The following is a 22139-nucleotide window of genomic DNA, read 5'->3' as shown; positions in this document are numbered from 1 at the left end:
ATAATATTATACCAACTGCAATAGATATTATTATAAAGAATGATTTATAATACTATAAGTGTTGCTATAAATATTAAAAATATATAATATTATATACATTAAAAATATATAATATTATATATATTATATATAAATATTTTCAATAAATAATATCTTATAATATTGTACTATTGTATATTGATATATAATTAATTGTAATATATAAATATTTTTATAAATATTATAAATTATATGCTATTATAGATGATATAATTGTAATATAAAAATCTAAATATTGTTATATTATAAATAACACAATAATATATTATATATATTAAATAATATAATAATTCTATATTATAAAATATAGCATTTTTATAAATACATGATTGTTGGCATTTCTCCATTTTCCCGTTGGTTTTCCCCTTTCTGCCCCCTGAATTCCCAGAGGAAAAGCCTGGAATGATCACACGGACACCGGGAATTAGGAATTATTCTTCTTTTAATTTCACATGGTTTAAAATACGATATGAAATAAGGCTACAGTATATAAAAAACTCTCCAGCAAAATGATGTGCCAGCATCAGCAATTCAAACAGAACCAATCCCCCCTTCCTCAACAATTCAATGCAGGAGGGATTTCTTTTTAATTTTGTATCCTTTAAAAACAAAAGACCAAAACAGACCAAAACACACCACACAGACACACACACACACGTCGCTACATCTCTAAGCTACCTCAGCTCAGGGGTTTTTTTTAAAAAGCACCTGCTTTTTCCTTTTTTTTCTTTTTTTTTTTTTTTTTGTTAAATCTCACTTTTAAACTTCTTTTTTTTTTTTTCCCCGCCCCACTTTTAAAAAATATAAATTATATGAAAATACAAGTTGGAAAATAGTCGAACAGCACAATATAACAATCTCTTTGTTTTCTTCTTCTTCTTCTTCTCTGTTTATCAGCTTAAAAAAAAATGCGTAAAAACAAAATAAAACCAAAAAAAAGACTTTTTTTTCCTTTTTTTTTCCTTTTTTTTTCTTTTTTTTTTTTTTTTTTTTTACTGAGGCAGTTAATTCCTGGAGATATTCCATTATAACATATATGTATACATAGATTTTATCATTTATTTAAACCTCTTTGGAATGTAGACAACAGCTCAGGGGTATCATATAGACCCTACCAGAGAGCAGAGCACGCCAAGGCATCCCAATTTTCCAATGGAATAAGCAATCAAGTCCTACAACCTGGGAGAAAACCCCTCCAAAAAAAGCAAGAAGCAGAAGATGGAGGCGATTCCTGGATTTCCTGGGGATTTCTGGGACTCCTTTTTTGGAGGAGGGGTTGGTTTGGGAAACGTGAGGAGGTCAAATCTCATTTTATCTTTTCTTTTTTGGTTCTTTCTCCACCTGAACGGTCACGACTGGATGAGGATGTGTGGGAATAACATGGATTTACACTTGGACACACAGGAATGTCCAAGGATTATGGTGGTCCCACACATGGGGATGGTGAGAGATGGGCAGCAGAAAAGTGCTTGTGTTTTTTATCATTATTGGGGTTTTTTCCCCTCTTTTTTGGTCCCAAATATCGACCGTTAAGGCCCCCGAGAGCTGTTTGTAAAGAAGGGCTCAGGCTCTGCCAGAGGGACCAAGGGACATCAACCACATGGAGAAGAGTAGAAAATGAGCAGGACACAGAAAATATTCCCAAGAAAACCCCAAAGCACCTGAGACATCCCAAAACAAGGCAAACCCACCCGATTTCCAACGGCCATGGGGGTGGGATTCACCCCCACGCAGAGAAACCAGCCCAGGGGTGAGTCCCAGCTCATCCTCCCCCTCCAATCCAGCCTTCTGGATATCCCAGCACGGGTGGGATCCCAAATTTCCATGGAGCTGAAGGCCAGGAGGTCAGAGGGGCTGGGCTGAGCAAGGCTGGTCCAGCACAGCCCTCGCCAAAGGCCAGCAGGGAAGGCAGGAGGAGGAGGAAAAAGGAACAAAATCAAAAGAAACAAAGACAAATCTGCAAATTTCCAGTGTATAAACAGCAAACATCTCAGGGATGGTCCCTGGAGTGGGAATGAAAAGGAAAGGAAAAGAGAAAATGATGGCCCTGATGGCCCTGGCATGGGATGGTTTGGAGAAACGATGGAGAAACTCCAGCCAGGGGCTGCTTCCAAAAACCAGAGCTGCTCCCCATGGCTCACCCTTTCCAACCTCTAAACCACCTCCCCAAAGTCACTGGGAACACAGCTTGGAAACCTGGAATAATAAGCATGGAGGGGTGGAAGTGGGATTTAGCCTGGCAGGACAATGGGGTTGTACCTGAACCTGCACTTCCTTCTACTGGAGGGAAATTTTATCCCAGTTTTTTGCTTGGAAAAGGCACTTCAGCTGCAGTGGAGCAACCCAGCAAAGCAGGAGGGATGTCCTGGGACAGGGTACGGTGCCAGGGCAGGAGCTGGAGTGCCTGGCACCTTTCTGTGGGTGTAAGGGGGTTCTAAGTGACCCATGCTGGGGAAGCTCAGGGCACTTTGCAGCAAGACAGGACCCTGAACATCCCCCAAGCCCCTCCAACTGCTGGAAATCCAACCCACACGGAGTGTCCTGCTGGGATGCCCCGTACCAGCTGCTCCCCTGTGCCCTCTGTGCCCTCCCATCTCCCTGCACTCCCTTTCCAGCTGCTCAGAGGACACAGTGGAGCTCTGCCCTGGTGCCTCACTGATGGAGGGGACTCAGCCACGACATCCCAATTTTCCTCTCCTCTGCTTTCCCCACCCTCCCTGTGTGCCCAGGAGATGAGCCAGGGCTTAACTTCCCAGTGGGCAGCATCCCTTTCCTCCTTTGGGGCGTGTTCCCTTCACCCTCCAGCCATCCCCTCTTCCCTCCTTTCCATCCATCCCACCTTTTCCTCCCGTGGGCTCAGGGGGACAACCCCCAGCCATGAGCCAACGGTGTAACAACCTCCCTTTGCAAACCCCCCTGGGCTGGAGCTCCCTCTTGGCCACTCCCTGCCCCTCCACCAGCATTTTCTTTTCAAGCAGCAGCAATTTTGGGGCTGACCTGCCCTAAAATGACCAATTTTAGGATCCCAAGGTGCTCCATAGGAAATGGATGAGGGGCCAGGACCTCTGAGCATCACCCTGGGATTGGGCTCCTCCTCCAGCCCTGCCCCTGCTCGGGGGGAAGTGCCTGAATATTTTGGCTCTTTACACTCAGCGTCCTGTCCTTCCAAGCTGATCCTTTGGGATCAGGCAGGTATTGCCCACCCCCATCCCTGGAAAGCCTCTGACCCCACTGGTGCCCCACAGTGCCCCTGGAATGACCTCCATGCCCTAAAACACACAGACTGACAAACAACACGAAAAGAAGGTACTTTTGGTTCAAACACGTAACACTGGCTTGGAATGCAAAGGCCTGGGGGGGGAAGACTCCAGTGGGCAGCCAGATCCTCATGGATCCAGCTTTGAGGTTGGACCTGGATATGGGAACACTCACTGATCCTCTAAGGCATCCCAGAGCATCCCAGGGAGTGCTTGGCACAGCAGGATTGACCCCTCCAAACAAAAACCAGCTGCAGCAAAGGTTTGGAGAGCAGAGGGAGCAGCTCCCACTGGGATTGATCCCACGAGCAGCTCCCACCGGGATCGATCCCAAAACCATCTCCCCTGAGCACAAGACCTCGTGTTTGCCCTGGGTTTGCCTCGTGTCCCTCACACCTGCCAGGGTTGGGCTCCAAAAAGCCATGAAAAGCCCATTTGCAGGGATAATTTCCCCCCTCCTGTGCCCAGGCAGGTCAACACACACAGCAATAAAGACAGAGCTGGTCACAACAGGGAGGAAAAAACATTTCCCTTCGGGTTTTTAACTTTTTCCTGATTTTTCCCCTCAGTTCACTGCTGTGTTTTCCATTTGCCACCTTGAAAACGCAGGAATTTCTCCCTGTTGGAAAAAAAAAAAAGACAAACAAGCCCAATTTTCTGTAAGCACCAAAGTGATCCTTGAGCAAAGAAATTATTTGGAAAACACAAAAAAAAGACATTTTCCATGGAAATCTTGAGAGGCTTTGTGCAGCCAGGCAAAAAACAAAAAAACCAAAGGAGATATTTCAACCAGCTTTATCAGCACAAAGTGTGGAACTGGAACTGAGGGTGGCACACCCAGCCAGCATCACCAGGAGCCAGTTTGGAGTTAATTTTCCTTCACATCCAAGTTGCAACGTTCCAATTCTCCAGTGGGGTCTACATAAACTATTTTTTTTTTCTCCTTTTCCTCACTGTGATAAAATTCTCTGCTGGCATAACAGAAACAAACACACACAATATTGCAATACTGAGACCATCTTAGAGCTTAAGACTATTTAAAAAAAATAAAATAAAAAAACAACCAAATACTGGCACAAAATTTAGTAAAATAAAACTTTAACAAATTAAAAAATAAAAAAGTCTTGATCCCTCCTAGGAAAAAAAAATCTGTCTCTTGTAGAAAAGAAGACAATGAACAGAAAAGTGATGGAACAAGAACAACAATTCTTGTGTTTTTCCTATATTGCCCCTCCCCGAAGCAGGAATATTCACCCAGTTGGTTTTCCCCCTCCCCAACCCCCCCAAAAAAAGTTGAAAATCCTGAAATCCTCGGGAATATTGTCATTTCTTGAACTGTCAGTTTGGGTGAATAACCACAGGGATCCGTTTCATCATATTTTTTCTAAACAGCAAAGGGTGGGGAGGGGGTTGTTGGTTTTTTTAAATGAGCTACATTTTTCTGGCTTTCTTAAACTCAGAATTTCACCCCAAAACAGCCTGTCTTGGAGCTTGTAGAAAACAACCATAAAGCCCATCCTTCTCTGAACCAAACTGGCCAAAATTTGGCTCTTCCTCCACCCTCTCCCCCAACACCCTCAAAGCATCAAATCTGAGTCGCTCTCGAAAAAAAAAAACAACGTAACGAACGGAGAGAATTTCGCCCCAAAAAAAGCCTGTCTTGGAGCTTGCAGGAAACAACCACAAAGCCCATCCTAACTCTGAACCAAACTTTGGCCAAAAGTTTGCCTCTTCCTCCACCCGACCCCCTCAAAGCATCAAATCCGAGTCGCTCCCGAAAAAAACGCAACGTAACGAACGGCAAAAAGAACGGCAAAAAACGCGGGGAAAAAATGCACCAACACAGTCCCAAAGGCTCTCCGGGAGGACAGGGGGTGGCCCTGGGTCCTCCTCACTCGTCAGCATCGGGTTTGACGTCCAGCATGGCGTGCAGCTCCTCGGGGGTGTAGCCCAGCAGGCTCTGCAGGTCGCACACGAAGCGATACACGTAGCGCTTCCCCGCCGTCTTGTGGATGATGTTCTTGTCGTAGTAGTAACGCAGCCCCCGGCTCAGCTTCTCGTAGTTCATCTTGGGCTTGTTTTTCCTCTTGCCCCATCTCCTGGCCACCTGGCAGAGGGGGTGAAAGGGAGGAGAGGTCAGCATGGCTCGGTTGAGGAGTTCTCAGCTGGGTACGAGGGGAGGGAGAGGATTTTCCGTGTCGTTGTTTAAGTCGGTGCTGAGATGGACACGGGTGGGCCATGAGCATCAGTGCTTGGAACAACCAACCCAGGGCACTGCAGAGGGTTCAGTCTGGAGAGGAGGAGACTGAGGGGAGAGCTCAGTGCAGTTCCAATTGCCTGGGCAGGGGCAGAGGAGGGGCAGGGACTGAGCTCTGCTCTGGGGGGACCAGGGACAGCAGCCAGGGAATGGCTGGAGCTGTGTCAGGGCAGGCTCAGGTTGGATCTCAGGCAAAGGTTCAGTGTCCTGTCCTTCCAAGCTGATCCTTTGGGATCAGGCAGGCATTGCCCACCCCATCCCTGGAAAGCCTCTGACCCCACTGGTGCCCCACAGTGGCCCTGAAATGACCAGAGGCTGGTTGGGCACTGCCCAGGCTCCCCAGGGCAGTGGGCACAGCCCCAAGGCTGCCAGAGCTCCAGGAGGGTTTGGATGATCTTCTGGGGCACAGGGGCTGGGGCACAGACTCTTGGGGCTGGACCTGTGCAGGGCTGAGAGTTGGACTGGATGGTCCTTGTGGGTCCCTTCAACTCAGCATATTCTGGGATTCCATGAGGATACACAGAATCATTTAAGTTGGAAAAGGCCTCTAAGATCAAGTCCAATCATTCTCCCAGCACAGCCAATCCCATGACTAACTCATGTCCCAGGTGCCACATCCACGTGGCTTCTAAATCCCTCCAGGGATGGGGACTCCACCACTGCCCTGGGCAGTCATGCCAGGGCTGGACAACCCTTTCTGTGAAGAAATGTGAAGAAATTTTCCCAATATCCAACCTAAACCTGCCCTGGTGCAACTTGAGGCCATTTCCTCTTGTCCAGTCTCTTGTACTTGGGAGAAGTCAACCTCAGCCAGGGAAGGCAACAAATATCCCATCTGTTCCCCAAAACCAGTGGACAGTCCCCCCCTCTCACCTGTCCATGGCCTATCTGAAGAGCTTTGCCACTGCTCCTCTCCCTGTGCTGTTTCAGCTCCTTCCCACCAGCTCTGGGCACAAATCACTGCTCCCAGAGTGTCACTGCTGCCCCATTTTTAACCAGGTTTCAGTTGGTTTCCCCACATACCCAAGGCCAGAAGAACATGACTGCACAAATCCCAGCCCCAGAGAAAGGAGGAGTGGGTTATCCACACCAATATCTCTGAGGAATTTGGGTTGTGCACTTCATTCCAGGGAACTCTACCTCGTCTGGGTCGGAGAGTTTGAATTCCCAGCCATCGCCCGTCCAGCTGATGAAGGACTGACAGGACTTGTCAGTGAGCAGTTCCAGCAGGAATTGCCACAGTTGGATGGGTCCACTGCCTACAAAGACAAAGGAGACATTTAATGGGACATTAATACCAGGAAAAGCACAGCTCCTTCTATCCCGGATGGGGGAAAAAAATCCCATGCAAATGGTGTTCACTGGAAGAAAAGAAAACCTGCTGCTGTCAAAACCAGCATCAGCAGCCACAGGGCAAGATGTGGGCTGAGCTGACAGCTGGGGAGTTCAATCCTGCAGGTAACAGAGCTTCCTATTTGCAGGAAGAGCTGAATATTCATGCCCTGGAATGCTTCACTTCGAGTTACATAAATAGGATTATTTTTCTGGCAGGGGAAAAGCGAGGAGTCATTGTCTTGGCACAGGAGCACCCAGTGCTCTCCATGCCAAAGAGCTGCTGGCCATGAGGTGAACTCCAGCACACTCCTGCTTCCCGACCTTCCCAAGATAAGGGGGGACCCAGGTATGACAATTATTTGGCCTCTTCCCAGGGCGTGTTGCTGCAGGAATGGGCGAGGCTGGCTCCGAGGGGGGACGGCACACACAGAGCTCCCCAGCTCAGCCCTGCTGGAGCTCCCCAGGGCAGAGCTCAGCAAATCCAGGGGAAACCTCCCTGGGGCTGCTGCTTCCCCTGATCCAGCTGCAGAGGCAGGAGGGGATGGACAGCATCCCGTGCCATGGACATTCCACCTCTCCTGACAACACTGTGGGCTCCACGTTTCCAAAATCATTGCTAATTTTGACCAACAGGAATTTGCTTTGGGGTCCCAGTGCCCCCCAGTGCTCCCCAGCCTGGTCTTGGCTGGATTCAGGGAAAGGTTTCACAATACTTATCTCTTCCTTGGGCCTGTGGGTGGACTTCCCCATGGCAAATCTTAGGAAATCATAGGAAACCTCCCTGTGGCTGCTGGTTCCCCTAATCCAGCCGGATTATGATGGACAGCATCTCATGCCACGGACATTCCCCCTCTCCTGACAACATCACGTTTTCCATTTTTCCTCTGATTGCTAATTTTGGCCAAGAGAATTTGCCTCAGGGTCCCAGAGCCCCCCAGTGCTCCCCAGCCTGGTCTTGGTTGGATTCATGGAGAGGTTTCACAACATTTATCTCCTCCTTGGGCTCGTGTCCCAACCCAAGGTAGAGGAGAAGCCCTGGAGCCAAAATCTCTTTGATGAGCAACTTCCAAACGCGGCCACGCCCAAAATATTGCACTTAGCCCTGGGCAATGTGTTTTGGGAGAGATCCTGCCAGGTTTGAAACCCAGTCTAGGACATATCCCTAATAATAACAATAACTGAGCCAGACGATGGATGAAATGATTTATCCCAGAAGGAGTTGCACAGGCTGGATTAGGCCGGGATGAACCCAGTGCTGACAGCGACGAGCAGGAGCTTCAAGCGGGGAATAAACGAGCCAGGGGCTCAGAAAAAGGGAGGGAGCCCAGCCTGTTTCCAGGAATGACAATGGGAGCTGTCAGAGCTGTGGCTGTGGGATAACCCAAGGAGGGAAGAGTTTGGAATGACTCAAAAGCAGCCAAGCTGCTGGGAGGAGGAAATGAGGGAGCTGGCTCCAGGACAGGGGAATCGTGGGTCCCATCCAGCCCTTCCCAAATTGTTTCCCTCCTGTCATCCCTGGGGAACTGCTCCTGGGTTTTGGAGGCACTGGGTTCCCTGCCAAGCCCTGGGGGTTATCAGAGTCACGGGCAGGACAAAGCAGGGAGCTCCCAGTGTCATTTCTGCCTGGAAGTGGGAAGAGACTCAGCGGGAAAGGCTCCAGCCAGTCGCTCCCGGCAGGAGCTGGCCAAGACAGTGACTCCAGTAGGGATGGAGTTGGGTTATCCCAGCCAAAATGAGGGAGGAAATTCAAATGATGCCTTTGCCTCTCATCCCAAAGGGAAGAGCCAAAAGCCTGGCCTGAAATGCCACCACATCTCAAAGCTCGGGCCTATTTACAGCAGAGAAATAAACACAGTGAAAACATGGGGAAAAAGGTTTTTCTGGCCACCTGAGGTGTTCCATGGGGAACATCAGGTGAATTCCCAAGGGGATGGTTTGTCTTGGCCCATATGAATTGACATCAGTTCCCTGCACAGAGCCAGGGAGCCTCCAAGCCCCAAATCAGGGTAACAGAGACGTGCCCAAGGAGTCAAGGCTGAAGCGAGACCGGGTCCACCCCCTCAGATCTGTCTCTCTCCTGCCCAACCAAAGGACAAGGATTTTTTGTTGATTCCTTCCCCAAAATAAGCTGAATGGAAACCCATCCCCCAGAGACCAGGTTCTGGGGTAAGGAAGTGCCCCCACAACTCCCCTGGGCCATCCTGGCTCTGCAGGAGCCTTTGGAGGCTCCAGTGGCACTGCCCCCAAGCCAAGTGGCCAGTGCAGTTCCTGCTTGGCTTCCAGCTGGCAGGGAGATCTTTCCCTGGGGGAAACCCAGGAATTCTTACCCTCTCTCCAGCAAGCAAAGCAGGGCTCCTGCCACCCTCTGCCGGGTACTGTGGGATTTCCAAAGGAAGCAGTGTCATCCTTGGAACAGGGATTCCCAAGGTCTATTCCGAGCTGCCTGTGGGACACGTAAAACCCCAAATTCCTCTGTGTTGGACAAGCAATTATGTGAAGAATGTGTTTACTGCAGGGCTCCAGGCATGTCCCAGCTCCTGTAAACACACACCCTCCTTGCCCCAGGGGAGGGCAGAGGGGCCCTGCAGATGTGCCAGCCAGGGCACCTTGAGATGTCAGCTGGGCACAGGGTGGCAGGAGCCAAACCCTGGCACATGCCTGAGCCTGTGTGCCCAAAACCAGGAGGGCAGGAAGGTAAATGGAACAGGGAAAGAGTTCTGGAAGTCCAGACACCATCTGGTGCAGCTGCAGTTAGTGCTGGGAGGGAGATCTGCAGAAATGGGCTCCTTTCACCTACTCTGCAGACTAGCAAGGAGCTGGGAGATCCTTGGAAATCTCCTCTTTTCCCACAGGATTTCAAGCTAACCCTTGGCTGGTGCAGCAATGCCACTCCTGGATGTCACATCTCCAAAGCTGCCAGGCTTTATGTGCACCTCAGGAGCTGGGAGCAGCGCCCATTTTCCATCCCTTCTGCTTCACCCCTTCCTCTCACCCCCATCCAGGGCTGGAAATCCCCCTTGGGATGCCTGGTTGGGATCACTCCATGCCACAGGCAGACACAGACTGTTCCAGGCTGGCACAGCTCAGTGGGTGTAACCCACCCCAGGACCCACTGGTTATCTCCAAAACCACCCCCACTGGGGTGTTCCTGCAGCCTGGGTTTGGATGCAGCTCCAAGCATGGAGTAGAGGGACACAAAGCAACTTCTATGCCCCATGCACTTCCAGGAGATTCCCAGAGCAACCCCAGCCCTGGCTGGGGAACGGGGGCAGCCCCTGCTGCACAAAGGACAAGGGGGGATCAGAGGGTGGGGGGTGACCTCCAGCACCCCGGGGCTGCTCAGAATAGCACCCACCAGAGGGGCCACAATGGGGGCCCTGTCTGGCCCTGGTGGCACTGAACAGGGTCCTTGAGCAGGGAGTGTCACACCACAGGAATTCTCCGGCGTCAGGGGGAAAATATTCCTCTGGAGCCGGAGCACAGGCGGCTCCTCCAGCGGGAACAGCCGGAGCTCCGGCAGCACCAGCCCCTGAGGGCACCCAGGCCTAAGGGTGTGGGGCCACACCATTCCTTGCTCAGGTTTGGAGGTTCCCCCACCCCATTCCCAAGCACTGGGAAATTAAACTGGTGTGGTGCTGGTGGCACCACCCGGCTGGGGCAGATGGTGCCAAACCAGGGAGGGCACAGCCCCAAACGAGTCATCCCCACTCTCTCTTGAGACAGTTTCACACACCACCCCTCTCAACGGCCTCTGTTTTGTTTTCCTTCTTTCAAACAAGAAAAGAAGAGAAAAAAAAACCACCTGAAACCCCCCCTCAGCGCTGCACCTCTGCTGGGGCTCTGCGGTTTGTGGTTCCAACCCAACAAAACAAGTGCTCGTGGCAACGTCTCCAAAACAGCCTTCACCTCTCTCACGTGAGTGTCACCTCACCCTGCCCCAGCCCCCCTCCATGGCACCCTGGTCCCCAATTCCCCCAAAGTGTTGGGGCACAGCAAAGCTGGTCCCCATCACTCGTCAGACCAGGCCCAGCTGCCTCCTCCGCAGCTCCTGCCAGGACTGGGGCAGGAGTCACACACTGGGAAGTGCTGGGAGGGCAGTGGTGGAGCTCAGGTGGACGCATCTCCAAAAAACAGGTGCAAAAAGAAGCAGGGAAGGACCCAGAAAGCACCTTCCTTGGGGAGCAACTTGCTTTTGGCCATGATTATAGTCAGGACAAGAGTCAGGTGGGCAACTCTGAGCAAGAGCTGCTTTCCTGAGGCACCTCCTCTGCTCTGAGGAAGATGATGTTGGGAGCACTGGTCACAGAACCTCCCAAGTTAGAAGAGATCAGCTCCTGGTCCCACACAGGACAACCCCAACAATCCCACCACGTGCCTGAAAGCATCATCCAACCTTCCTCTGAGCTCCAGAGGCATCTGGCAAAGCTCAAGGGGGTTTCATGAGCTTCCCATGCCCCCTGAGGGTGGCCCTGCAGGCCCTGAGCCGCTGTGCAACCCCAACAAGAGCCAGAGCTGCTGTCCCCCCCCAGCCCAGGGCTGCAGCAGCTCGGGGGAGTTCAGCCCCTCCACGCTTGGGCAGCGGCGCGTGGGGCCGGCTTTGTTTGCACGTCTGGCAGGTGGAGCAGCAGCCACTGAACCAGTCCCACCTTCAAGCTCCACACCCTGGGGAGGGGAGAAGGGCCCCAGAGGCAGAAAGCAGCAGGAGCTGCTGCTGGTCACCCCTGAGGTCACAGGGATGACCCAGAGGAGCAAGGTCACACCACCCCCTGCTCTGCATGGGGTCAGAGGGGCTGCTGTGCTGGGGAAGGGACTGGAGCACAGGGCCTGTGAGGAGAGGCTGAGGGAGCTGGGGGGGCTCAGCCTGGAGAAGAGGCTCAGGGGAGACCTTCTCACTGTCTCCAACTCCCTGACAGGAGGGGGGAGCCAGGTGAGGGTCAGGCTTTGCTCCCAGGAAGCAGCAGTAGGACAAGAGGGCTGGGTCTTCAGCTGTGCCAGGGGAGGTTTAGGTTAGATATTGGTAAGAAGTTCTTTATAGAGAGAGTGCTCAGCCCTTGGAATGGGCTGCCCAGGGAGGGGGTGGAGTCCCCATCCCTGGAGGTGTTTAAGAAGACACTGGATGTGGCATCAGTGCCATGGGCTGGGTAAGGTGGTGTTGGGTCACAGGTTGGACTCGATGATCTCAGAGGTCTTTTCCAGCCTCATTGATTCTGTGATTCTGGCTGCTGGGGTGGCTTCCTGCACCTCCAGATCCCCCTGCCCCAAGGGCAGGTGCCTACACAGGCAGAGCAGGAAGGATGCTGATGTTTCTAGGAATGCTGCTGCCCAGGCTCTGGATGCCAAGGACAGAGGGATCAGTGGGGCGTGGTGGGAGAGGGGCTGCTGATGGAATTCTGGATGCTGATCACCACAGCACGTGGGGGAACTGGCTAGTGGGAGCTTCAGAGCAGCAGCACAGCAACAAGGGGAGGGGAAGCAGCACACAAAGTGTCCTGACAGAGACCCGCTTTCTTTGGCACCAACTCGACTTTCTTGCAAAACAGCAGCTGTGCTTTCACTGCAGGGTCACTGATAACATCACCCAGAAACACAGGCTGCTCAGAGCCTTTGCACCACACACAACTCCGGGCACAGGGGTTTGGCAGCAAATGTGGGCCCCATGGACACGGCCCTGTGAATGCTGAGGGCGAGGACCAGGCTGGGATCTGGCCTGGGCAGGAAGGTTTGGTGGAGAGAAGCCTCTGGGTGCTCAGGGGAGATAACATCTCTCAGAAGGGGCTGCTCCCTCCACTGCCTCCTAAGGGCAGGATGATAACAGGATAACAACAGTCTGACAGACACACTCAAGGGGCATTAACTCTTTTGGTGCTGAGAGTGGCTTTAAAGGCATCAGCAGCTTCCCCACCAGGCATGGCCAGCACCACCTTCAGCCTCACAGATGTGGGATCAAGGTCTGGCTGACTCCACCTTTCCCATCCCTCTTTCCTGCCTTTCTCCCTGCACTCGAGGGAGGGGCCCTGCAGAGCCTGCTCAGTGAGGTGCAGCAGCAGCTCAGCCCAGCTGAGCTCTGGGGCTGTGGCAGCTCAGACATGAGGGCTGTGGAAAGCCCCGGCCGCGCTCGGGTCCTGCACACACAGAGCAAACAAACCCCACAGCTCGGCTCCAACCCACACAGCTGCTCCACAGAACCCAAACCAGCTCAGAGCTCCGTGGCCATCACAAAGCTGAGCCTCCCCTGGGCCAGCAGGAGAGAGGCAGCAGAGCAGCAGCAAATGCAGGGCTGGAAGGTCAGAGCCCAGGGGGTCAGTCCCACCCCACTGCCTCAGGCACAGGCTGCTCACCCTGACACACACCAGCTGGGTTTGTCCATGTGGCAGCAGGTCCCACACAGCTGCTGGTGGCCACGGGAGTCACCAGGAGCAGCACAGTGCAGGATCCAGCCATGGCACAGCCCCAGAGCTGAGCCTGGCTTAGCCCAGCTGGGCTCAGGGACAGAGGGGTCTCTGCCATGTCCCAGCATGAGCTGAGCACCAGCACCCACCCACCCCAACACCACCCACCCACCCCAACACTGCTCTGCTGCTCAGCGAGGCAGCTTAGACTGAGCTCAGCTCAGCTGAGCCAAGGTGAGGTTTAGCAGCCAACAGACCCCCTGACCCCTGGCTTGCCTGAATGTACCAGGTGCCCTCTGTCTGCTGGCAACCCCCCCAAATCTGCCTTGATGGAGAACCACAGAATCTCCCGAGCTAGGAGGCACCCACAAGGATCATCCAAGTTCAACTCCTGGCCCTGCAGACACCCCAACAATCCCATCCTGTCCCTCAGAGCATTGTCCAAACCCTCCTGGAGCTCTGGCAGCCTTGGGGCTGTGCCCACTGCCCTGGGGAGCCTGGGCAGTGCCCAACCAGCCTCTGGGGGAAGAACCTTTTGCTGAGATCCAACCTGAGCCTGCCCTGACACAGCTCCAGCTGCTCCTGTGAGTGAGACTCAAGCTGGCCAAGCTTTGGCTCCAGACCCAGGTGTCCAGGGCTGGCCCTCCCTGCAGCCATGGAAACGGAACTTCACCAACTCCAGAGCAATCACATTTCTCCTTCAAAGGAAAGATAAGAAAATTGCATCAACCTCTATCTGAGCAACCATGGCAACTTGTCAAACTAGGTCAAGATGTGGGGGCAGATAAGGCAGCTTTGAGAAGCTCTCGGAGCTGGTGAAGAACACATCAAACCCCAAGAACACATCAGACCCCAGGAACACATCAAACCCCAAGAACACACCAAACCCCGACGGAGCTTCCGCCAAAATGCACCTTCTCAGCCCGGGCTGCGCCTCCCGGGGCAGATACCATCAGAGATGTGCTGTGACAGGGCACTGGGCCACCTCCCTGGGCCACCACCACGAAAACAGGGCCCTGGCAACAAAACCTGACAAATATTGTTGAGTTCTCAACCCCCAGAAAGCCCTGGAGATGTGATGGCCCAGCCCCACAGGGTGCCTTGGGGTGCTGGATGTGGGCTCAAGGAATCCACTGAGGGGGAAATGGAACATGAGGGTCTTGTTTGGGGGCCCTGGGCTGTCAATCCCCTGCTCTGCTCGTTTGGAGGCTCCACCTCCTCCCCAGAGCCCAGACACCGAGCTCCTCCGCTGGAGCTGCGAGACAGCACTTCCTCCCCCAGTAAAGTAAAAGGAGTGCAGAGCAAAGCAAAGAAAGCACCAAAAGCTCTGCCTGAGTCCCCCACTCCTTGCTCAGCCAGCCCAAGACAGCCTCCAGCAGTTCTGGGCAGCCTGAGTGGCATTTTTTGGCAGAAATGCATCAGCACAGAGTTTGACAGTGCCCAGTTCTCCTCCAGTTTGTGACACAACACGTCCTCACTCGCTCTTGCTGCTCTCACAGCTACCCAGCTCTGCTCTGCACCCACCCTTGGCACAGAAAGCTGAAGGTGCTGACGGGCCAGAGGGCTTGGAAAGGGTCAGAGGACACCTCTGGAGTCACCTGCATGCAGAGATCACCTGCCCAGAGCCCATTCCTGATGGCAAAGGGGATGTGGTTGTACAAGGACTGAATATTGTTCAGCAGCCTTTGGAGAGAGCAAGCAGAGCCCCAGCCCAAGGATTTCTGAGTGATCCTGGATTTTCCTCTCCACATTTAAAGTCTCTCAAGTGAATCAGTGCAAATATAAATACAAAATCAGGCCTCCCACTTATTGATCCCACAGAAGTGCCTGGGCCAAGGGATGTTCTTCTCAGCTCAAAGGGGGGTTTCAAATGAGGTGAAGGAAAATGTTACACTGCACAGAGGGTTTGGAATTGTGCTCTGGCACTGCAGGAACCCAAGTCCCCCCTTCCTGGCGGCACCAGGCCAAGGACAGCCTTTGGGGTGCTGCTATTCCTTGGAAAAGCACAGGGTCCAGCTCTGACTTCAGCTCCTGCCTCTCTGCGGGGGTGGTTCTTTTCCACTCTTTTCCATGAGCTACAGCAAATGTGGAGGGAAACATCCAGCTTGGAAAACAAGAGCTCCTAGTTCTGCCAGCACCTCTGTGCCTCAGTTTCCCCAGATGTTAAAATTCATCCAGTGCTCCTTCCCAGGCACTGGATACCCAAAGCACTTCCAAAGGCATTGCTAGGAGAAAATGGGAATAAAAATTGCAAGTCGTGGTCCCTGGTCTCTTTTTTCAGGAACAGCAATTTCCATGGCACAGCAGAGGATAAGAATCTGGGCATGGTCCCTCCTGCCTCTTCCCACCACACCCCCCGAGCCAAAATCCTTTCAGGAACAGCGGAGCACACTCATATTTTGTATAGACTTTGTATATATTTTGTATAGACTTGGTCTCATTGAGCAGGCAGGGCTGAGCTCTCTTTCTAACTAAAGCTATAGCAACAAACCACTTCCTTTTCTGCACTCCTAAAATTATCTCCCCACCTCTCCTTCCTCCTACCCCTCTCCCCACCCTCACAAAAAGCTCGAGATCAGCCCCAAGATGAGCCGAGCGTGGGAGGAGATTTCAGGGACAGTCACACCTCAGGATCTGCTCTGAACCTGCTGATCCTTATCTGCACAAACTCTTTCCACCGGCTGCTCCCAGCTGGGGCAGGAGAGATCAGCGTGTGCAGAGCAAGGGGAGCTGGCAGGAGCTGCCCTGAGTTCCACTCGGAGCACAGGGAAAAGCCATGGAAAGGATGAGCTCAGTTTTAGCTGGAAGCCCCATCCCATCTCCGTGGAGATGCCAGGTTGCTGCAGGGCTGTCACACCACAGGAGTTTCCATGGCCTATCAGCTCCTCATCTCTCCCAGATGAGAATGGAAAATGTTTGGGACTGCTTTGGCACCATCCCAGCCCTGCCTCACACCAAGGTACGGAGCAAAAGCAAGGGATTCCCTGTGCCAGAAGGGGAGAGGATCATTCCCATCCCACCCAGCAGTGCTGGGGATGCAGCTGCTCCTGCCTGAGGGGGGAACCAGGAGTGGCCAACACGGTGTCAGAGGGGGAATGTGGGCTCTCTGCCACCCCGTGCTCCCAGGGATCCAAGCAGACACCAGCTCCTTCCAGCCCCAGCCAGGTGGGAATGGAACAGCAGGCCTTCCCTCAGCCAGGTCCCACGTCCTGCAGGAGGTGTGGGATGCCCACCCTCAGAGGAGCTGCAGCCCTGGGGGCTCTGTGCTCTCAGAGGTGCCTGAGGCATGGGGCTGAGCCCAGAGACCCCCAAACCCTCCCTCACAGCCCAACAAACACAGACCTTGGGCACCCCAGAGAGCCCCAAACCCCTCCCTCACACCCCACTGCAACACAGACCTTGGGCACCCCAAAGACCCCCCAACACCTCTCACTTACAGCCCAATAAACACAGACCTTGGGCACACCAGAGACCCCCCAACACCTCTCACTTACAGCCCAATAAACAGCAACAAAGGCCTTGGGCACTCCAGAAACCCCCAAACCCCTCACTCACAACCCACTGAACCAACAGACCTTGGGCACTCCAGGGAGCCCCAAAGCCCTCCCTCACAACCCACTGAAGCAGCAGCACAGATTCTGGGCACTCCAGGGGCCCCCAAACCCCTCACTCACACCTCACTGAACCAGCAGACCTTGGGCACCCCACAGACCCCCCAAAACCCCTCACTCACAGCCCAATAAACAGCAACACAGACCTTGGGCACACCAGAGACCCCCCAAAACCCCTCACTCACAACCCACTGAACCAACAGACCTTGGGCACCCCAGGGAGCCCCAAAGCCCTCCCTCCCAGCCACTGCCCCCACAGCCCTTGGGGGCTCTGCTGATCCTCCCCGGAGGTTTCCCAGGGAATGGGGAATCCTACCTGTGTACCCAGCCAGGGCAGCAGCAGGAATGACGGGCTTGTCCTTGTTCATGTCGGCCCGATCCCGAACATAGTCCTTGAAGGTGCCCTTGGGCTTGTGGCTGGGCAGGGTGGCGGGATAGTCCTCGGAGTCGAAGCTGTCGTAGGACGGGACGCGCTGCAGGCTCTGGAAGGAGGACTGGCTGCTCCAGGACTGCGTCAGCCGGTCACAGCTGTCGTAGCTCTCGATGCTCTCGAAGGAGTCCTGGCCTCCCAGTTTGCCTGGGGAGCAGCAACAGCAGGTGAGGGGTGATGGGCAGCACACGAGCTTCACCTGCCTGCTGGGCGGGCACCTGGGCTGCCCCACCACCCCTCAGCTCCCAGGAAAGGGCAGCCTGGACCTGGCCCTGGCCCCATCATTCAGACCTCTGGAAAACTTCAGAGAGAGAGACAGAGGCAAAACCTCAAATCCTGCCTCTCTCTCCCCAGGGCTAATGCCCAGGGCTGACTGGAAATGATCCTCTTTCAAAAAGGCAACATCAGAGAAATAATTCACTTTACATATTCCAGACTGAGTTCAGGTGCCTAAACATGGGCACTCCAGGGCCTCTTTATTCAGAGGGTGGAGAGGCCCTGGCACAGGTTGCCCAGAGAAGCTGTGGCTGCCCCTGGATCCCTGGAAGTGTCCAAGGCCAGGTTGGATGAAACTTGGAGTAACCTGGGCTGGTGGAAGGTGTCCCTGCCCACGGCAGGGGTGGGACTGGCTGAGCTTTAAGGCCCCTTCCAACCCAAACCATTCTGTTACTTTATGATTTCTATGATTCTCTTCCTGCTGAAGGATATGGGGGTCCCCAATAAATCCCCTGTTCCCTCTGCCAGCCCCATACAAACACTGCCCAGGCCCATCCACGGGCACTGCACCAGCTCCTTTACTTTTGATGTTTCCTCCAGAACTCCACAGCAGCCCTTTCTTGCCATATGTTACAAGCAGCTTCCACCCCCAAATCCCCAGGGAGCATCAGATTTGATGGAGGAGGAGAGCAAAGGGCTGAGAGCTCAAGCAGCTCTTTTCCCAGTTCTGGTAAGGTGAGCACAGCTGGATTGTATCAAAGCTGCTCCCTGGGGTATTTTTAGTAAAAACCAGAACATGAGAGGCCAGATCCTCAGCAGTGCTGATTTACACCCACTGAAGACAGCAATACACCCTCTGTACTTAAAACAGAGCTAAAAAAGGAGCCAAAGAACAAGCTGAGGCTGCTCCTCTGATCTCCCTTACGCTGCTGATTGCTCAACATCTTTCCTGACAAACTACGAGCGTAACAGGATCATTCAAGTTCACTAATTTCCCAAACCAAGCTAAAAACAGCTGCTGGGATTGTGCAAGAGCTCCTGGAGAAATTTCCATTGGCAGAGCTACCCACAGCCTGGGCCTGGACAGTGGATCCCAGGGGAAGGGGAACGTGGAAGGGTGCTGGCACACTCCCCAAATAGTTGTTGTGTTGTAGTTTGAAGAGCACTTGCTGTGAAAAGACTCAACTAATGAAGGCTCTGCCCTGATTGCTGGCCTGGAATCCTCAGATGTTTGGATCCATTGGTATATCCATGTTTCAAACTCACTTTTGGTTTTATGCCTTTTATTTTTTTTGAGAATTCCACAGGATACACTTCAATGCTTTCCTGAATCCTGCTAAAGGAGAACAACACTGCAGTGTGTGCACATTAATTGGCATAACCAATTCCCTGAGCAGTCCTGCAGCACGACCTCACTTAGAAAAGGACTTAAAAACCTGACAGGGATGTGTTTTGTATCAATCCATTGCAAATTCACCTCAATTTGGCCTAACTGAAAAAAACCAAGCCTTGCACTAGCCCAGGAAAAGCTTAGAAGAGTTTGACAGCTCCACTTTCTAGGCAGGAGCCCTCTCTGAGATAAGGCAGAGTGAAACAATTCCCATGGGACCACAGAATTCACTCCTAAAGCCCCCACAAAAGACAATTGACTGGCAAACCCTCTCCCTGAGTGATGCTCAAGGGCCTGACTTTGTGAGAGACTCAACTTCTAAGATAATGCAAGGTAAACACAGACATAAATCTAAATTAAATGGGCTCTGCTTTATATTAAAGCTTCTTTCCACCCTTCTGGGAGGATTTCTGCCACCAAAGGCCCTTTCCAGGGCTGAAATGTGTGTTAGTGTGAGCACAGCCTGTTGGAATCATTCTATCAAGGTCTTTGCTAACAACAGCATTAAGGGCTCTTTCCTCCCTCCCCTGAAACCATTTTTAGGTTTGCCACTGAGCACAGGCCCAAGGTACAGTTGCAAAAGCCTTCCTGGATCATTGCATTTCGAGGAGAATTATGAAATCACCTGTGTCAGAGGAAAGGTCGAGAAAAGGGAAAGGCACCGACGAAATTCAGGCAGAAAAACAACCACAGAAAGAGGAGTTCACCCAAAATTATAACCCTGTGCCCTCCTGGCTCATCCAGGTCACCTCTGCCAGAAGGAGAGGTAATAATACAGATAATGACTTCCCTGGCAGACTGGAAGAAGAATGGGAAGCTGCAGCTGAGCTGCTCTGAGCTGGGATGTGCAGAGCAGAGCTGCAAAGGGGAGGCAGCACCTCCCCAGCTCCCAGAGCTGAGAAAGGGTTTGAAATGTTCCACATCCAGCCTGGCTCACAGCAACACATCCCCACAAGGAATTTGAGGCTTGGGGACACCTGGATTCTATTCAGGGGGTGGTGGCAGGTCAGATCCCTTCCCTGTGCCTCAGGTTCCCTACCTGGAATCAGGAGAAAATGAAGCCCCTTTGTCGGTGACTTTGAGCTCTGTGGGTTCAGTTTTTGCTCTGGTGGAGGTTGGGAGCACCTGCCCCTCACCCTGCACCAGGTGAGGTGGCTACAAAGCACTGGGGCAGCTGGGCCCCATGTGTTGTGAATTTAATAATATTAACTGGAAAGGTATTTGGGCTCAGATCCTCCAAAGTGCTCAGGTGTTTAAATCGCATCACCTCAACCAGGAATCATGTACCTCTAACTCTTGAGAGAGGTCAGGCTGTAGCAGAGGATTCAGGGCGTCTTTCAGCTCTGCTGCTGCCTCAGCCCCTGACATCTGCACCTCCTGACAAAGCCCAGGGCTTGGATTCAGCAGAATATCCATGGACATAATGGACAAAGACTTTGGATCATCGAGTGTAAAACTCTTCAGAGCCCTCAACAGTAATTCCTGATGAGAACTTGTGAAGAATTTGTGGGGGTTTGCCTGATCTTCTAAAAAAATGGGATTTATACAACCACCAGCAGTTTGTCCTCCCCAGTAGCTTTAAAGCTTAAAAATTTCACCCGAGTTTGACATCAAAGCCCAGCGCCAGAAATGGCACATTTTTGCAGATGTTGTAAAAACAGGCAGTGGAGGAGAGAAAAGAAAGACCTTTTTCATGTTTTCCCTGGAGGAGAGAAAAGAAAGACCTTCTTCAAGTTTTCTCTGGGAAGAAAGGCAGGGAGGGCTCAAAGCCACCAGGGGATCCAGCTCCAGAAGACACATGTGTTGGGAAAAGGCTCCCTGGGGACATCTCCCAGGGGAGGGAAGGCAGCACGGATGTTGTTACAGGGAGAACAGGAAGAAGGGCATGGTCTGAAGCTGTGCCAGGGGAGGTTTAGGTTGGATATTAGGAAAAAATTTTTTACAGAGAGTGATCAGCCATGGGAATGGGCTGCCCAGGGAGGGGGTGGATTCTCCATCCCTGGAGGTGTTGAAGGTGAGACTGGATGTGGCATCAGTGCCATGGGCTGGGAACCACAGTGGGGTTGGATCAAGGGTTGGACTTGATGATCTCAGAGGTCCCTCCCAACCCAGCTGATTCTGTGATTCTAAGTCAAGCAAACCCTGGGTTTAGCCCCAGCTTTACCTCTGCTGGCACGTCCCATGCACATGTTGTCTGGTGTGACCACCTCCTGCTTGATGCTGAAGTAGTCTGTCTGCAGGGGGTCGGCGGGCAGCGGGTCCCGCAGGATGACCGAGGGATAGTCGCTCTCGTACTTGAGGGACAGCAGCTCCTCGGAGCTGATGGGGTGCAGGGTCTGGTAGGACTCTGTGATGAAGCTGGGCTCCGAGAACTCCGAGGGAGGCACACACTGGGCGTGTTCAATGCCATAACCTGGGGGCAGAACAGAACGTCAGGAACAGGCCCGAAAGCTCAAAGAAACCCGAGCAGCGCTCGGTCCCTCTCCAGCCTCCCCATCCCCAGGGAGACCTGCAGTGCCTGTGGATATAAAACACCTGGAGCAGCTGGGAAAGGTTTTGGGAAAGGTTTCTAAAAGCTACAGAGGTGGTTTCTAAAAGCCTTTTGGCTGAGGTTTGTAAAAGTTTATCCTGTCCTATAAATGCAGTAATTTAACAAAATCAGGCTTCCTCAGCCATCACCAACGTGCTTCCCTTGAGCAGAGCTGCCAGAGGGAAAGGGCTGGAAAATCAGGAAGAATGGAATCTCACAAAGGAGATATAGGGCAAAATGGTTTCATTGATGACTGTAACAGGTGAACCATTTCCATAGTCCCCTCTCCTCACTGGCCAGAGCCTGGAATTCTGATTCTCTGAATCATGGAATCATGGAATCCCAGACCAGTTTGGGTGGGAAGGGACATTAAAGACCATTCTTTTTCACCCCCTGCCACAGGCAGGGACACCTTCCACTAGCCCAGGTTGCTCCAAGCCCCGTCCAACCTGGCCTTGGACACTTCCAGGGATGGGGCAGCCACAGCTTCTCTGGGCACCCTGTGCCAGGGCCTCCCCACCCTCCCAGGGCAGGATGTCTCCCTAACACCTCATCGAAATCTCCCCTCTCCAGGTCAGCTGGGGTTTTTAGCTGGTTCATGAAATACCTCCCAGATTTCCAATCTTCTTCCAGAACATCTCCAAACCAACAGCAATGGGAAGGGCAGGAGTGCAGACTGAGGACT

The 22139-nt window shown here is 52.6% G+C and overlaps 1 protein-coding gene across 3 annotated transcripts in view; it reads right to left on the bottom strand.

Moving 5' to 3' along the window:
- Positions 1 to 463: 463 nt before the first annotated feature.
- The window catches only part of ETS1 (ETS proto-oncogene 1, transcription factor), an 84556-nt gene continuing 62880 nt past the window's right edge, over positions 464 to 22139 (bottom strand). For all 3 annotated transcript variants that reach the window (XM_051812445.1, XM_051812446.1, XM_051812447.1), the window contains 4 exons: positions 21089 to 21337; positions 17205 to 17465; positions 6694 to 6812; positions 464 to 5403 (listed from right to left, as the gene is read on the bottom strand). In XM_051812445.1, coding sequence (XP_051668405.1) covers positions 5188 to 5403; positions 6694 to 6812; positions 17205 to 17465; positions 21089 to 21337 — 845 coding nt within the window. In that variant the 3' untranslated portion in view covers positions 464 to 5187. The remainder of the gene's footprint in view (positions 5404 to 6693; positions 6813 to 17204; positions 17466 to 21088; positions 21338 to 22139) is intronic.

This window comes from Manacus candei, unplaced genomic scaffold, assembly GCF_025592945.1.
Source record: "Manacus candei isolate 608988 ecotype Guabito, Panama unplaced genomic scaffold, ASM2559294v1 h1tg000086l, whole genome shotgun sequence".
NCBI lineage: Eukaryota > Metazoa > Chordata > Aves > Passeriformes > Pipridae > Manacus > Manacus candei.
This window is presented reverse-complemented; position numbering and strand designations above follow the sequence as displayed.